Source organism: Oncorhynchus kisutch, linkage group LG2 (assembly GCF_002021735.2).
Source record: "Oncorhynchus kisutch isolate 150728-3 linkage group LG2, Okis_V2, whole genome shotgun sequence".
Classification (NCBI taxonomy): domain Eukaryota; kingdom Metazoa; phylum Chordata; class Actinopteri; order Salmoniformes; family Salmonidae; genus Oncorhynchus; species Oncorhynchus kisutch.
This window is the reverse complement of record NC_034175.2, coordinates 44,695,239-44,713,312: the sequence shown is the minus strand read 5'-3', so window position 1 is coordinate 44,713,312 and position 18,074 is coordinate 44,695,239. Positions and strand designations below refer to the sequence as shown.

The 18,074-nt window shown below is 42.2% G+C and overlaps 1 protein-coding gene across 1 annotated transcript; it reads left to right on the top strand.

Annotated features, from left to right (window-relative positions):
- Window positions 1–745: 745 nt before the first annotated feature.
- On the top strand, window positions 746–17,935 carry LOC109867032 (serine/threonine-protein kinase 24). Its single transcript, XM_020455945.2, has 11 exons — window positions 746–1,263; window positions 8,564–8,794; window positions 11,229–11,285; window positions 11,476–11,584; window positions 11,701–11,858; window positions 12,519–12,704; window positions 12,855–13,000; window positions 13,209–13,341; window positions 13,674–13,742; window positions 14,818–14,957; window positions 15,124–17,935. The coding sequence occupies exons 1-11, from the start codon at window positions 1,222–1,224 to the stop codon at window positions 15,155–15,157; spliced, it is 1,305 nt and encodes a 434-aa protein (XP_020311534.1). The 5' UTR covers window positions 746–1,221; the 3' UTR covers window positions 15,158–17,935.
- Window positions 17,936–18,074: the final 139 nt, after the last annotated feature.

Here is an 18,074-nt window from a genome sequence, read left to right as displayed (position 1 = left end):
CTTTTTACATAGAAGTTAGTGTGTATTAAAAAACACATTTTTCTTGATTTGATTAAATATCTGGAACAATTGTTTTCCTTGTCATTGCTTTAAAAAACATGGCTGTTATTTAAGCTCACTTACATTAATCTAATCTGTCTGGGGATAATTGGGCATAATAACATCCTGTCTTTGTGATTGGCCTTAGACTATAACATAAATGTTGAAAGGAGGACTGGGTATGCATAAGCCAGTAAATTATAACAGTGATATTTAGGGACATAATTAGACAATATTGACCTCCCCACCTGTTCAAGTTGGTACATTTCCATTTGTCCCATGTGTTGGACCAGTGTGCTTGCTCCCAGAAAGCTCCAATGTAACTACTTCCCAAATAGGGCTACTGGCTTCTGATATTTGAAGAAAAATATACACCCGACACACGTGAAAACTAGGTGTATACATTTTACTGAAGGGATACAGGGCATACCTGTTTGTCAGTAGTTACCACAGCCACAAAGTCTATCAATGTAATCAAACATTTGCTTTTTCGTCTTAATGTAAGGTTAGACATAAGGTTAGCAATGTGGTTAAGATTATGGTTATGTTTAAAATCAGATTTTAAGAAGATACATTCTTAAATATGCATGGTTTAGCCATAACTATGACTTTGTGGATGTGGTAACTAGTGACGACCGTCATCCCTTAGTTCTATGACGTTATAGCACAGCTGTAGTTTTTCTGGAGCGTAATTGGTTCCCCTTATATGTGAATGACAGCAGTCAAGATGGCGGACGGCAATAGAGAAAAGTGATGAGGACAGGACAACAAATGATACAACTAGCCTCAATTTAGACATTCAATATCTTATAATTATACTCACTGTTCACCGGATATTTGCGAAAGCGTTGCGAATTAATCAGACTTGTGTGGAAGGAGCGCAGAACCTAGTTTGCGCTTATGTTAAAGATTTAGGTAGCTAGCTAGCCAGCTGCTAACGTTATCTGCGGAAGAAGGGGCACGTTGCAGCCAAAAAACAAGCACTGTTTTTGAGCTGATTGCGTGGTAGACTTTTGTAAATCGGTCACCGATTATAATACCTATAACGCAAGGTAACGTTAGCTTGGCATAAACAGCGTTGCGTTCTCCGATTTGGGCTTGCTAGATAGCGAACTCGATTAGCTATTTTTTCTATCTAGCTAGCGTCAACTGAGTGAGGATTTTTTTTATTTTACTGACGACATGGCTCACTCCCCGGTTCAGAGTGGCATTCCAGGGATGCAGGTAAGTTATTTCACCGTCCTTTCAGCTCATCAAGTGGTTGCTCTCCTTAAATTTCTTTGCAATACTTTAAGCGTTTAGCATACTCCCTAGCTACTGTAACGTCGTTACTGACTCAAGGAAGTCGACTTTAATATTGATATTGTCACACCCACACTAGCTAGTTTTAACTCGTTTTTTTATTTACTAGCTAGTCCGCTATGGCAAGACATAAGGTATTGATGAGGCCGCTCTATTTAGTCATATGAATGTTGAGCAGAGATGTGGCTATATTTGCCCCATGTTGCAGCATGTCTCTGCCAGTGCTGCTGTAGTCCTTCAGAATCCAAGAGTAGAATACTTAAATATCCCTTTCATACTAAGACATTTTACCAAACCGCCAACGCCTTTTCTTTATATCTGAAAGGTATTACCGGTATCAAATATCAAATTCAAAACTTTTCTTTCTGCCAAACCACCTAGTAATTATTTCAGCGAAGTTCTACCTACAGGCTTTAGTATTCCCGAGCTGACAAGTTAAACATCTGTCGTTCTGCCCCTGTCCCTAGGCCGTCATTGAAAATAAGAATTTGTTCTTAATTAACTGACTTGCCTAGTTAAATAACGGTAAAGTAAGAAACGTAGCCGCAATGCTGAGGTGGCATTCGGCATACACTAAAGTCTTGGTTGCTAGGCAGCGCCTCGTTACCATCCTCCTGGCAGTTCTAAACTTTGCAAGGCATGTCACTTCGCCCATCACTAAGCAGTGGTGTAAAAATATTTTAAAGTACTACTTCAGTCGTTTTTTTGTGATATCTGTACTTTACTATTTCAATTTGACAACTTTTACTTAACAACATTCCTAAATAAAATGTACTTTTTACACCATACATTTTCCCTGACAAACAAAAGTACATTTACTCACTTATCAAGAGAACATCCCTGGTCATCCTTATTGCCTCTGATCTGGCGTACTCACTAAACACACATGCTTTGTTTGTAAATTATGTCAGTGTTGGAGTGTGCCCCTGGCTGTGAATAAAAATATATATATATATATAAACAAGGAAATGGTGCAATCTACTTAATATAAAGAATTTGAAATTCTTTTTACGTTTGATACTTAAGGATATTTTAAACCAAAAGCGTTTATACTTAGTATTTTACTGGGTGACTTTTACATTTAATAGAAAATGACTCGAGTATCTTTACTTTGAATCAAGTTTGACAATTGGGTACTTGTTCCACCATTGCTACTACACATGCACTGTTTTCTTAACTTCAACTGGATGGCTCCATAAAGAATTACTGTGGGAAAAATATAACTGAATAAGGAAAAGATTGGGGAAAAACGAGGCTAATGCAATTAATATAAGGCATGTATCAAATAGTTTCTTACTGAAACTCCCTAACTCAATCAATCCTTGTAATATGTTTGAAGCAATAGGCTATATACCCACTTGTGGTCAGTTAGATGATCATTTCAGAACTGTTTTGATTGGGACAGCTCCATCACACTGCTTAAGACAAGCGTGGGGACTCATCTTGATAAATCAATCAATGTCAGATTGTTTTCAATGAATCTCCGTTTGGATATTGGTTAGGCTCAAATTCAAATCAAATGTCACGTCCACTACAGCCCCTTACTGTGAAATGCTTACTTACAAGCCCTTAACCAATGATGCAGTAAAAGTAAAAAAAAAAAAGAGGAACAATAAGGAGGCAATATACAGGGGTGGCAGGTAGCCTAGTGAAAGAGCTTTGGGCCAGTAACCGAAAGGTTGCTGGATCGAATCCCCGAGCTGACAAGGTAAAAATGTTGTTCTTCCCCTGAACAAGGCAGTTAACCCACCATCCCTCGCCGTCATTGTAAATACGAAGTCGCGTAATTAAATAAAATATACAGGGGGTGCTGGTACCGAGTCAATGTACAGGTTAGTCGAGGTAATATGTAGGTAGGGGTAAAATGACTATGCACAGATAATAAACAGCGAGTAGTAGCAGCAGTATAGTCCAGGTAGCCATTTGATTAGCTGTTAAGCAGTCTTATGGCCTGGTGGTAGAAGCCTTTTGGACCTAGACGTGGCTCTCCGGTACCGCTTGCCGTGCGGGTGCAGAGAGAAGTCTATGGCTAGGGTGGCTGGAGTATATGTCAATTTTTTTAGGGCCTTCCTCTGACACGCCTGGTATAGAGATCCTGGGTGGCAGGAAGCTTGGCCCCAGTGATGTACTGGGCCGTAGACACTACCCTCTGTAGGGCCTTGCGGTCGGAGGCTGAGCAGTTGCCATACCAGGCGGTGATGAAACCAGTCAGGTTGCTCCCGATGGTGCAGCTGTAGAAATTTGAGGATCTGAGGACCCATGCAAAATCTTTTCAGTCTCCTGAGGGGGAATTGGTGATGTCGTGCCCTCTTCACAACTGTCTTGGAGTGTTTGGATCATGATAGTTTGTTGATGTGGACACCAAGGAACTTGAAGCTCTCAACCTGCTCCACTACAGCCCCGTCGATAAGAATGCGGGTGTGCTGTGCCCTCCTTTTCCTGTAGTCCACGATCATCTCCTTTGTCTTGATCACGTTGAGGGAGAGGTTGTATTCCTGGCACCACACTTCCAGGTCTCTGAGCTCCTCCCTATAGGCTGTCTCATCGTTGTTGGTGATCAGGCCTACCGCTGTTGTCATCGGCAAACTTAATGATGGTGTTGGACTTGTGTCTGGCCGTGCAGTAATGAGTGAACAGGGAGTACAGGAGGGGACTGAGCACTTACCCCTGAGGGGCCCCTGTGTTGAGGATCAGCGTGGCGGATGTGGTGTTACCTACCCTTACCATCAGGAAGTGCAGGACCAAGTTGCAGAGGGAGGGGTTTAGTCCCAGGGTCTTTAGCTTAGTGATGAGCTTTGTGGGCACTATGGTGTTTTTCACTAAATGTAATCCATAGAAGGGTCCTTCTAGAGGAAGGATTGTTGATTTATATTTTACATTTGTGTCTTAACTTTAAAACTAGCAGAAATCCCACTGGAACTTTGCTATGCCCCTAGAGAATATTATGTTCAAGAATATGTTTACAAATTTGCCAAATCAAAAATTGTATTTTCTATATTCAGGTTTATATTTTGTTGCGATGCACGATATATAGGCGTGCCTATCGGAATCGTCCGATATTAGCTAAAAATGCCAGCATCGGCCCGATGTCAAGTTTAATTGCCGACGACATCGGTTTTGCACAAAGCTGACGTGCATACCTATAATAACGTAGGTAGATGACGCCACGAAAAATACAGTGCTACACAGAACAAAAGTAGAAAAATACAAAGTGCACTTCCAACAACTGAACAAGTTCAAGTCGAGCAGTCATTTGAAAGAGTAAGAACATTTCAGCAAGACAACTTAAAGGCGAAATCCATTAACGCCAAGCTAATGGAATTCATTGCCTTTGACAAGCAACCATTCTCTGTCATGCATGATGATGGCTTTTGCCGACTGGTCGAGCACCGGTACACACTACCAAGTAGGCGCTAGTTTTCAGATGTAGCCCTACCGGAGTTACACAGTATTGTTGAAACGCACATCCATGAGCTACTTGCTATGGGCGTCGGTGCTATTAGCTTCACGACTGACATTTGGACCAGCGACGTCAGCCCCATGAGCATGCTGAGTCTGACAGCACAATGGGTCGACGAGGATTTCCTACTGAGGAAAGCCGTATTGCATGCTCAAGAATGTGTTTGATCTTGTTCTCATACTGCCGCAGCCATTTCAATGGCATTTGAGAACATGTTTGAAACTTGGAAACATGAACACACTCCTAGCTCCGTTCGAACAACTGACTTGAGAAATAAGCTAATCGTCTGGGGCAGACGTGATACCATCTGTCATGGCATTGAAACGCCTGCTCAAAAAAACTACCGACAGACCATGGGGTTAAAACATACAAAAGTACTCGAGGCTGTGAACAAGCGATTCGGTGGCATTCTCTCTGAGCCTCTTTACTGTGTTGCCATCATGCACAATGCTGGGTACAAAGGCCGCTACTTCGATACAGACAAGAAACAGGGTTTACGTGAACTGTTACATACGCAGCTGGACCAGATGGAAACAGACAGTGACAATGCGCACAGAGGGAGAGGCCACGGACAGACAGACAGAGCTGAAACTTCACTGCTTGACATGTATGATGAAATCCTGGTTGAGAATGAAATGACTGATCAAATGAACAATGAAACAGCACAGCAAGTAAGTGAAATAAATGGATTTTGATTGTTTTACTGGTAATGGGGATGTGTAAATGCCAAAACTTTTTGTGGCGTGTGTATCCTTTAACTAGGCAAGTAAGTTAAGAACAAATTCTTATTTACAATGACTGCCTACCCCCGCCAAACCCGGACGACGCTGGGCCAATTGTGCGCCGCCCTATGGGACTCCCAATCACGACCGGATGTGATACAGCCTGGATTCGAACCAGGGAATGCAATAACGCCTCTTGCACTGAGATGCATTTCCTTAGACTGCTGCGTCCGTGTTTTTATTAACTATTTAACTGTACTAGAATGCTTAAAATCTAGCAAAAAAATGTAATATCGGATATCTATATCGGGTTTTTTTGGCAAGGAAAATATCGGAATAGGCCAAAAATGTCATCGGTGCATCTCTAATATTTTCCAATCTTCATAAATTAATATCAGCAAATTATTAATGTAAATACTACTCGCTTTGTAGCACTTCCAGATGAAATATTATGGTGTCTTAAAGGAGGCCTGGGTAAGGCCATAAAGGTCACACATGCTCCAACGTCAATGAATGATTTCTCCATTATGCTTTAATGTCAACAATATTCCAAAGGATCTTCTGTTGATTACGCTTTGTGAAATTCTCCAATATCATGGTTTTGTTCTAGTTTCGTGAGGAATCACCCACATGATATTGAGGAGTCTGCCATTTTATGAGGCAGTGGAAAGTAAGTCTTTACTTTTTAACAAGATCTGCCAGGATATGACTTATCTCGTAAAAGTTAGGTCACTTGGTCTTTCCCCATTCAGACAATGGACATAAGACTGACATTCTCATGGGGGCATCTTGGCATAGTCTTGAGTAGGGCTGTGACAGTCCATGCAATTTTGGATGACTTATTGGTCAGGCAAATGACCATTGTCATATGTAATTTTACATTTTTGAGGCACATTTTCTCTTCGCCGACGCTCCTGACTTCATGTGCTGCTGCTGCAGGAGGGAGGGCATTGTCTGGGAAACCAAACACTCGTTGGCTTGTTTCAGCAAGGACCAAAAGTTTTGTTATGTTGTAAAGGGTCCAGGTAACCTCGGAAAAGGGCTCAATTGCGCAAATGCCCGGCTGCCCAGTCGTCAGTCAGCTGTTCGTTTCACCCACGTTTTTAATTCTAATGATTGCCAGTTATTTAAGTTTCATGACGGTCTTCGTCCATCATTGTCGGTTACACAATTATACGCTAATTGTGCCAGCCCTAGCCTTGCTGCATGAATAGAGTCATGTTTCACCTCCATACTGTCCTCTCCTGAATAGTGGCAACCAGGTTCATGCTGTGTCCAGCATGGGCTTGGAGAGCAGGTCCAGAGAGGTTGATATGGGGTTGGGTTGGGGGGGGGGGGTGAGCCTCAGCCCTCAGGGCGCGGACTGACTGCAGTGGACCACACAATCGGGTGGTGCAGCTGGTAGAGGATCAAACGCATGCTTTTAGAGGGAGGTTTCGGGCAGCTTTAGCAGTCGTGATAAACCTGCTGACTGTGGGAACAGCAAGTGTTTTTCCAGCATGTGGAATCTGTAGTAACAGTGCCCAGTGTTGTTTTTCCCCATTGTGACCACAAGTCAGACTCAACAGGATGGTTTTCACCTGGATGACCACTGCTGTTTTGGGCTTTTGTTTGCCTCGCTTCATTTTTCTTCACCCCCGCCCCTTTCAGTCTCTTGACTTAAAGCTCTCTTGGAAACTCAAGTTAATGAGTCCTCTTTCCCTTCTTTGTGTCAGATTTACAACATTCTCTAGGGGGATGTCTTGAGAGCAATGGCTGCACAGGCATTGTTTATCTGGTAAATTAAACTATAATTCTGGTGCAAGCAAATCAAGTCAATCTTCAGAATGTCTCTTAATGGGTATCAAAATGGTATTAGTGTTTAGGAATATGAAATCTTTATGCCTCTATTGAAATTAATTGGACATCGTCTGTCGATTTGTAAAGCGGTATTGTGACTGGGAAATGTTCCTTCACACTTTTATGCTGCAACAAAAGTGCTTCTGCTTCAGGCAGTTAATCATTGCACTGCATGAAGTATAAAGATGTTATTGGTTCCTACGTTTTGGACTGCAAAGCTGTGACTCCCCCAGATTAACTTGTATTATAGCATTTCATGATCGGCCTAATGAATCATGAAGAACTGAAAGCAGGCTACGCAGCCCTAATACATTTATATTCTAGTCATTTATTAGCAGAGTACGTTGTGCAAAGCCTATATAGCTATTATGTGGCCTTGCGTTCACGCGCTACAGGTTCATAAATGCAACTCATAGCTTTAGCTCCTTGAATGAAATCATTATCTTGAAGAGCGAGGCACCTTTGCAACCCGCTAGTGTTGGACAGGCACTCTTTGCATTGAATAGTCAGCCTGGGTAATATTTGGTAACACTTTATTTCACCCCCCCCCCCCCCCCCCCCCTGTCATAAGGCCTAATATCATAAAATGAACATAGCAGATCATAAATAGACATGACCACACTAGGCTAATTTAAATGTACCACGGCGTGCTCCTCTGCAGTGTCAATGTTTATGCTAAGTTTTGTTTCACGTCTACAGTCTGCGTCTTGCCATTTGCTCTAAAAGGGCCTAGCTGGTTTGAAATGCACCATACACATTTTGTTGACCTTGTTAACCCAGATATGAAACTTTATTTGTATTTTTTTAAATAAATAGGTAGGGCTGAGACTTGCCAGGGACCTCATGAAACATAGGTGCCGATGTGATATGGGGCAAGAAAAGAGGGAGCCATGAGAAAACAAGTTTTGATCAGTCATGGAATTAAGTCCTGAAAAAATTCAATTAAATTTAAAAAAATTTGAAGGTTAAAAATAATATTGCAATATTGTCAAAAGGATATGATATATTGGCAAATATCTATTGTTTTTCCACAGCACTATTTTTTTTTTTGGCCTATGATCTAAACCCAAACAGGCTACAACCAGAAACTAAAAACCTTTGCTAAATCTCTTGATTGCATGGTCCTTATTTACCTGGGATTGAACCATGCCTGCTCTGCTGTTTTTACTCCAACCCACTTTTGTTTCTTTCCTTCCCTCAGAACTTTAAAGCTGATCCGGAGGAGCTGTTCACCAAGCTGGAGAGAATAGGGAAAGGTTCTTTTGGAGAGGTGTTCAAAGGCATTGACAATCGGACTCAGAAAGTAGTGGCCATTAAGATAATTGACCTTGAGGAGGCAGAGGATGAAATCGAAGACATCCAACAGGAAATTACAGTCCTCAGCCAGTGTGACAGTCCCTTCGTTACCAAGTATTATGGCTCATATCTGAAGGTAACTTGACTCAACCAAATGTAATATCAGAATGCTGTGAGAAAGGATTTAGGCTAGATGGTCAATCCACAAATTGTCCTTAAAAAAATGTGGTGTAGTTTTTTAAAGTATAGTTGTCAGTGGTGGGATGTGTAACAATTGCAGACGACTGTATGTGGGTCAATAAATCATTAATACGGGCAATGGGACAAGGCTCCCATGAATTGTGCCTAAGCATTAGGCCTATGGCATGGATTGGCTCTGGTGCTGACGAACAGAACACACAAGCATACATCACACTTCCCTTCACATTGGCCTATATTACCTTCAATGCATGTCATGCAAAGACAGGAACACTATGAAAAACCAAGAGACATTGAGCATCCTGTGTTGACTTGATTGTGAGAGATTGCATCATTTCCTGGCCTCGGTTGCTGTCAACCATAAGTTTGAAGTGAATGTGGAGTAGACCCGAGTACTAGTAGACTTACATGTGATGGGGCTTAAGTGGCTCTCACAGAGCATGTTGTGTGTTAGTGGTTTACTTAAGGCCAGTGGGGAGAGTGCCAGTGGGCTGTCGGGTCCAGTTGTGCTGATGGATGGATGAAGAGGGAGGGAGGGAGGCTAGCGTTGCGTGACTAACAGTGGGGCAGGCAGCAGGTGCTACTCCAGCCCTCAGCGCGCTGGATCACACGGCTCAGACCCCAACATCTGCTCAGAGAGAGCGAGAGAGCCGCCTGACAGCCTTCCAGCTCTGCTCTGGAGAAGCCAGCCAGCTAGCAACAGCCGGGCTCATTCTGCCCATACCCTGTTCAGACAGACAATTAGCCTGTAGCCTAAAGCACTATCAGGCCTTCCAAGGGCGTCTATGCACACTGATCTTATGCTGTCTCTGATAAGGTAGGCCAATCATGTAGAACAGGGGTGTCAAACATACGGTCCGTCCCGTGAGGGGATCCAATCTAGCTCGAGGGTGGTTTTGAGTTGTGGAAATGATAATGGACCTACGTTTCTTTACTGTGTCCAGCTCGCTAATAATCGCCACATTTTGACGACTAGGAAGTATAACCACAAGGCCTACATTACCTGTCTATAAGGGGGAAATCACTTCCGCAGCATGCACGGCCATTTAGAAACAAAAATGGCCACTCGGGCAGAATGCCCTTAATGACATAGAAGTTATATTATAAATAAACCATATTGCAACCTGTCAACAGAGGTTTCAATTTGGTTCATTTATCTATTATTCAGATATTCCCCCCTGACTTCCAACCTTTTGGTATAGAAGTTTTCTTCTGCAGAGTTGGTCATGTAGTATTTTTATATTTGTGCCGGATCATTGCTCTTCCTTATGGGCCGTATGAGTGCATAGGCTACTTCCTAATCTCTCGGGTGTTGCTAGCTGTGAGGGTTTGGGTCAGTGCATGGCTGTATATCTAGTATTGTGTAAGGATCAGCTTTTAAAACATAAACTCTTCCACATTGCTACTAGTGAGGAGACACTTCTCAAGACCCCAGGCGACGTGCTCTGTCTGATGGAGGCTATTGAGAGTGTGTGTAACTCTCATGTCTGCTCTCAGCGTAGGCTTGCTCCCTCCCTAAGACGAAGGGGTTCTTCTCCCATGTGATTGGCTCAGGGCAGGGCCCATTACTTCACCTACTGTTTGATTTGGTTATGGTTTACATATGAAATGCTCTGTCTGCTCCCATACTAAGGATACTTTCTGGTTAGTTAGTATGTCAAGGTGCTGCTGATACACTCTCAAATCAGGCTACATATCAGACTGGAGAGGTTCCTGCCAGGGAGACTGACTGATTTATGGATCATAAAGTCCGAATGGTATTGCATTTTGACGTTTTGGCCTAACCACTGGACTGGTATATCTAGAACCTCCAGTTAGTATTTATTTGACTTAAGGCTAGCCTCCCTTTTAGAAATGGTGTATAATGCTCTCTCAAGGTTATCAAGTCTGCTATAATAACGTATAGGCCTAAACTGTCCTATTGGATGCCAGGCTTTAGGCCACTACACCTAATGAAAGCAAAGGGGCTTCAGCCGTACTTCATTTCGTCCTCCAAAGCACATTGTTAATGTGCTGCTTTATTGAACTGCACTTGGTCCAGGCGTCAGTAGGCTGTTATGGCTTCATACCTTAAATGACCTAATTGTCCGTTATCTAATATGATCCCTGATGCGGACAGATGTGCTGTGATTGGCTCGCCCCGACTCACTGGGGGAAGGGATGGCTGAAGTGCTTAGCTTAAGCTGCCTTTTAATATGTATGAAAATGGTTGAATTTTTATGAAAGTGGAGGGAGGAGATTAGCGCTGTCTTGATTTTGAGATTTAATTTCCCCTTTCACTCTATTCCAGTATGATGCTAAATTATAACTGTACAGGTTGATCTGTTTTAATGGAGACTCTGCGTAATTTCTAAAATCATTCTCATTTTCAGGATGCAAAATTATGGATTATTATGGAATATTTAGGAGGAGGATCAGCTCTGGATTTGGTAAGTTTCCCTAAGATTGAGGTGATGTAGGCCTACACAATCTAAAGGCTATAATTAAGCAATCTGGCATGAGGAGGTGTGGTATATGGCCAATATACCACGGCCATATATATGGCCATATACCAGTCACTGTGCATGCAAACCAAATATTGATTCAGGAAGACCCTTGACACAAGCCTTTCTGTTTCAGTTGGAGCCGGGTGCCTTGGACGAAACCCAGATAGCCACAATTGTCAGAGAGATCCTGAAGGGGCTTGAGTACCTGCACTCTGAAAAGAAAATCCACCGAGATATTAAAGGTACTGTTAAGAACACTTAGTTTCATCCCTTTAGCAACATATTACATCTTAACATAGTATTGTCTTAAGTTTAGATGTCTGGACAACTGTCTAACTTACCTATGTTTTCCCCCCAGCCGCCAATGTGTTGCTGTCGGAGCAAGGAGACGTGAAGCTGGCAGACTTTGGAGTGGCGGGGCAGTTAACGGACACTCAGATAAAGAGGAACACGTTCGTGGGCACTCCGTTCTGGATGGCACCTGAAGTCATAAAACAGTCTGCGTACGACTCAAAGGTCCGAAATACCACAAGCTCACTCTCAGGTTAAGATGAAACGGCAGTTCATAGGTTCATCCACGTGTTATGGAATGTCAACACAGTTTTGAATACTAACTCTGTTTTCCATAATTATCCAATGAGGATGTTTTTCCCCCCCTGGTACTGAAATGTGCTGTGTAGAGACATTGCAGGGGTAGCTTCAGCTCTGTGACCTGCTTTGATCACACTGGAAGTCTGTGCACAGTGCTGCACACAGATGGAAATATCACCAGGCACATTAGGAACGGCCACAACTCGGCACCTTGCAGATAACCAGAAACACCACACTGTCTCATCCCGGGTTGACTGTAGTTCCTTAAATGGGCTATTACAGCCTCAGTTGATATAGGCCTACTAAATCGGGCCTTTCTAGTGTGTGTGTGTGTGAATGTTGTTACTAGCTAGAGTGTTAATGTGTGACTATAAAATGCCACCCTCCATTTTTTGAGTAAAAATCTGTAGTCACATCTCAAGAAGTGTTATTTATCACTTTCATCCAGTGACTCGTGCCGTCTGGAGATCAGTTGCATCACCAAACCGGCCCTGTTGGTATTTCCTGTCACGTTTTTGAAGTGTGTAGTGGGAGTGTGACGAATTTGTACTCAAAACGTTCTCCCTTTTTATTGTTGTGTCTCAGGCGGATATCTGGTCGCTAGGCATAACGGCCATAGAGCTAGCCAAAGGAGAGCCGCCCCACTCAGAGCTCCACCCTATGAAGGTCTTATTCCTCATCCCAAAGAACAACCCGCCCACGCTGGAAGGAAACTACTGCAAACCCCTTAAAGAATTCATTGAAGCCTGTTTGAACAAAGAGCCCAGCTTTGTAAGTGGTGTTTGGGGAGAAATTGAGCTCAAATTGCCATTCTGATGATGGTCTTCTTTCTAGAAAGTCGACCCTTTGTACATTATGCAAAGATGCTAATGTAGAGCACATCCAATATTTACACTTGCTTGACACTCTGCGCCTCCTCAGAGGCCAACTGCCAAAGAGCTGCTGAAACACAAGCTGATCGTCCGGCACGCCAAGAAGACATCCTACCTTTCAGAGCTGGTGGACAAGTACAAGAGGTGGAAAGCAGAGCAGTCTCGGGAGGAATCCAGCGACGATGAGTCGGACTCGTAAGTCATTCTCATTTGGTCACTTCGTCTGTCCTCTAGTGTTGTTCATCAGATCGTGGTCACTCTTTTTCTCTGCAATTCACACAGAAGGGGTGGTTTACCAGATTGTGTTTTGGAACAGTTCACTGATACGCTCTTTTTAAAGGTGCGTGCTTCAGACTGTGTCTCCATGTGAGGTTGTCTAAAGGTTGTTGCCGTGTCTTGTCAGGGAGCAGGATGGCCAGGCGTCTGGAGGGAACGACTCTGGGAACGATGACTGGATCTTCAACACCATCAGGGAGAAGGACCCCAAGAAGTTCCAGAACGGAGCCGCCCAGCCTGATGAGCTGGAGAGGAACAAGGTAAGATGACACCTGGTTGAAATAGCAATATAACAAGTCATATGAAAGAGGATTCAAGAGAAAAATGCAACTTAGTTTGGGAGTTTGATTCTCATGGTTATTCTCACCCCAAATGCTGATTTTAAGCATAGTGTATACCTCAAGGTTTACATTTTTTTTATATTTAAAAAAAAAAATCTACATCATGTTCTAACTAAAGTAGTTCAGGAAGTGGTTTCTGGGCGTTTTCAATGTGGTGTCTGTTCAGTCTGCTGACCTTAATCTTCTGCTTTTTCTTATTTAACTCTTTCTCTTTGCCATTGTTGTAAAATGAGTGATACTTCCTTTTTCAGGTGCAAGAAAGTCCAAAGAGGCCTTTGTCACAGAGCTTGTCCACTATAATTTCCCCTTTGTTTTCTGAGGTAAGAATGTATTTATGCAAATTTAGGGTATCTTCTGACCTCTTGTGGTGATCCCATTTCTATTTTTATTATTTAACTGAAAGGTATGAGAGAATCTGTCAAGTTAAATTATTCAGTGTCAAACTGTTCTGAGATCTGTGTTGAAGCTTTTGAGGCTACAGCTGCACACCATGCACATATATAGAGCCCCACCTTGGAGGTGTCATAATAACCATAAAACCTAGTGGTCAAACGAGGAAATGGTTCCAATTGTTTTTCCACCATTTTTCCCATAGGAGATTTTAGAAACACTTCAAACACTTCAAATGTTTTGTGTAGGCGTACTCTGGCGTGACGTTTTAATAACCATGTCAATCTCTCTCGGACAAGGTGACCTTTATCAATATATTGGGCTCTATTTACACTCAGATTTGAAAATGCTAATTACCATCGAAGTAGACTCAATGCAAAATTACAAATCCTTGCAAGCTCCTGCACGTCATCTCAACCTGAAACCTTCACTGACAGTTATTGTCCATTTGAAACTTGCACAAGACAGTTCACAGAATTGTTCATTTTTAAAGAAATGTTGCCAATTTATTCATTACTACATTTAGCTAACATAAGATAGTTAATCCAGAGATTCCTACCTTTGCCTCGATTCTGCAGTCTTGTCCACATAATCATGCCATTTGTAGTTCTTTATGATGGCCACATTAGCAGCTAATTAGCTTTTCATTTTTGGGGTTTAAATACATGTGAATATATTGATAAAAGTCAGCTTGTCCTAGAGATTTACATGGTTCTAAAAACATCACGCCAGGATAAGCGTACACGTAAAACGGCATTTATTCTCTATTAGGATGATCCAGTAAACCCATGTGTCAAACTCATTCCACAGAGGGCCAAGTGTCTTAGGGTTTTCGCTCCTCACTCGTACTTGATTGAAGAGCACTAATTAGCAAACTCCCCTCACCTGCTTGTCTAGGTGTTAATTGAAAGAAAAAAACAAACCCGCAGACACTAGGCCCTACATGGAACCCTGCAGTAAACGGTTTGACAACCCTGCAGTAAACGGTCTCTCCTTCCCTTGCAGTTAAAAGAGAAGCAGGTTGAGGCGACCAATGGCAAGCCAGAGGCTGTAGATGAGTTGAGGGAGGCCATTTTCCTGGCAGAAGAGTCATATCCTGGCATCTCTGACTCCCTGGTGTCTGAACTAGTGCAGAGACTACAGAGGTAATGGCAATACCATCATTGCCACCATGATTTGATTTAGGTTATAGCTTCAAGTTTTCTGCTCATACATTTTCATTTTATTCCAGCATTCGGGTGCAGACCTGTTTCTCACACCTCCATTCCAAGCTACGTCTTCCCATTTTTATTTCCCCCTTTGCTTCTGCAGGTTCTCTCTACCCGGGGCCGCCGCCTCTCAGTAAGACCTGCTGTGTCCAGCAACCATCCACCTCCCACCCATAGCAGCAGTCAGTCCATGGCCTCTGACATCAACAGCCAAGATGAAGTCTCCCAGGAAGTTCTCATCACTCATTTGCCTAAAGCAAAACCTCGACCCACTTTATCTCTACTTGTCCACGCCAACATATTGTCACATTGGGGACAGTCAGTGGCTAGTTGATAAGCTGCCACCTTAACTTCCACCTGCTGTAAGACATCTTAGTCTCATTAACTCCAACATGAGTGCAGTTTATTTTAGGGGGGGGGGGGGGTTTCATTCACAATTCTTCTAAAAGAACCATTGATAAAAAAAGTTGGTGTGGATTATTCCGAAATGTCTATCTGCAGCCTTGGGAGTATGTAACTTTCTTTAGTTGTGTGGTTGTGCGAGTCAGTGTGTGCGAGCGCATGTGAGCATCTCCCTTGATATCCTGTGAAATGTGCGGTGGAGATTTGAAGCATTCGTTTTGAAAACTCAGGTGTCCTGCTTTAAGTGGATGGGGTCCTCTGGGAGATGGAGAGAGCTCTGTTGGGTGGCTGTACAAACTTGTAAATAGGCACATTTTTACAGATATTGAGAAATAATGGCGTGTACGCAAAGGAATCACTGTGTACAAATGGCCAAATGCTTCTGTAGATATATTCTGTTAGAAAAGGTAAATATTTAAAAGACATAAATGGCCATAACTGAGATTGCCTTGCCTTTATTACTTGTTATTTTGTATTTCAATCTTTGATTCCCTCTTGTTTTAATACATTTTTCGAGGACACCCATCCATTCAATGGCTGCCCCCTGTCCTGTTTTTATGTTGATTGACACTTTGGGTACCGATGTTACCTAAATGCTCTTTGACCTTTTTGAATTCACACTATGTTATGGCTGTCATTGCAATGCGGTGGAGACCATAGAAACACAACCTGTCTAGCTGGATCACATCTAATCCTCTCCAGTCGACACACTGGATGCTGTGTTCCCAGCTTCATCTTCATGAGGCCACATGGATTTATGATGAGATGATGGTTGGATTGTTCCTCTGTCCATCACTTGTTAGATGAGCGCTTTAGTTTAGCTCTATGGAAGGTTCACCTGCCCTCTCCTTTTAACATAGCAGTAACTTCAACTACTTAATCCTCAACAGACAAGTCTTCCTGGGAGCTGCAGTGGTACAATCGATTCCCTCTGTACCAACCGCTTGAATTGCACTTGGAAAATAAATGCCTTTTTATTGTAGACAAAGTAGCCATAGACGGTAGCATGAGAATTCTTGTATAGGTATGTGTCCACCTGAAGCAGCACAGCTTTGAGAACAGTAGAACCGATATGATCTCCTGTAAATTGGATTTACACACACAGGGTTTAGTTGAAACGGATTGCAGAAGTGCGTTTAGTATATTCATACTAGTTGACGTCGCTGCTCATAGATCTAAAAAGTAGCAGAAAGCCAGCAGCCATTAGGAAACATACTGCACTTCCCTGCTGCTACAGACTCAGTGTAGTTTGAAATGAATGTGCATGAAAAAATAGCTCCTGTGAATTGAACCGCACAGTATGCGTTGTAGCATACTACAGGACTTTGAACATGATGTCCTGGACCTTGAGTGTTAAAAGCCTTAGCATCTTTGGCGAGAGTGGATTGCAGAGTCACAGCTTTAAAAAGATTTGAAGCCAAGCCTCTTTTTTTGGTCAATTTTGGCCTTTTTGTAATTGGTAGAAATCCTGCAAGGTGTTTAACTTTGAATCCCATTATATCGCAGCATGGACAAATTAATGATTGACCTGCATTTAAATTAAAAAATATATAGTTTTAGTTGCATATTTTACATGGGGTCAAATCCTATAAAGCACACCAATTCAGAAGTATGTACAGTGAGGCTCCTGTGGGATTTCAACAGCTACTGGGAACCTTTTATATTAGTGTTCAGACCAATTTTAGCTGTCCACTTTCCCTCTGAGTTTGGGCATTTGGGTTTGGAATTATCTTGCTTTATTAGTCCAAATTTAACTTGCAATCACATCCATCTAAGTAGCCTATTATAAAAATTATTTCATGTAAACCCCCCCCCCACCCTTCATTATCAAATCTTTCCTCTGACTTCTGTCTCCTGCTAGTAGGATTTGTAGGAGTGGACAAGACCGCATGTAGTTAATAAAGGAGGTACATCATGCATTTTCATTTTGGACTATATGAACATATTCCAAATAGTTGCCATTTACCCCATTTATTCTATTGAACTGTTTGCCAACATTTGACTGGACCCCTGAATCTATTTCAATTTTCCCTTTTGTCACATGTATGTAGACACACCTTTTTTGTTGTAATTTGCACCTTGTGGAGACTGTCCAGTTTGATTATCTGTTGCACTTTGTAAGCGTTTCTTCAGGATTCAAGAAAACAATTGGTACTTGAGGCTGTAGTTCTTTTTTCCGTTGTCATTTGTTAATTGATTACTACTGTACCTTTTTGAGTATGGCAATAAAGCAGAGGTCATCAGGTCACATTTCTCAGCGCAGGTATATTCTATGGAACAAGAATATTTTTCTAACTAAAGAGCAGTATTATAGTATAGAATAAAACCATTATTGTCCTGTTATTAATGATAGTTATCACATAAAGTTGACATTTCATTTTCTGTAACATTGCTGACTGTTTATAGTCCTGTTTATAATCCTTGCTTATGTCACTCAAACACCAAGGTATTGGACTCTTTATAAGCTTTCAAGTGATTAAGAAAAATAAAAATCTAATGCAAATATAAATGGATGTCTTTGTGTGGAGCAATATTGTTTTCTTAGCACCGGACAACAACAATAGGACACAGGTTGTTAGGGCACTATGGCACATTCCGGTCTCGTCTAATTCCGTTAGTTCCTTGGCCTGTATAACATCACCAAACAGGTGT

Bases quoted from the DNA above. Each gene is read 5' to 3' on its own strand.
- LOC109867032 (XM_020455945.2), top strand. From the start codon at position 1,222: ATGGCTCACTCCCCGGTTCAGAGTGGCATTCCAGGGATGCAG. The intron at 13,001-13,208 runs GTAAGTCATTCT...GTGTCTTGTCAG, and splicing joins AGCGACGATGAGTCGGACTC to GGAGCAGGATGGCCAGGCGT. The intron at 14,958-15,123 runs GTAATGGCAATA...TTGCTTCTGCAG, and splicing joins CTAGTGCAGAGACTACAGAG to GTTCTCTCTACCCGGGGCCG.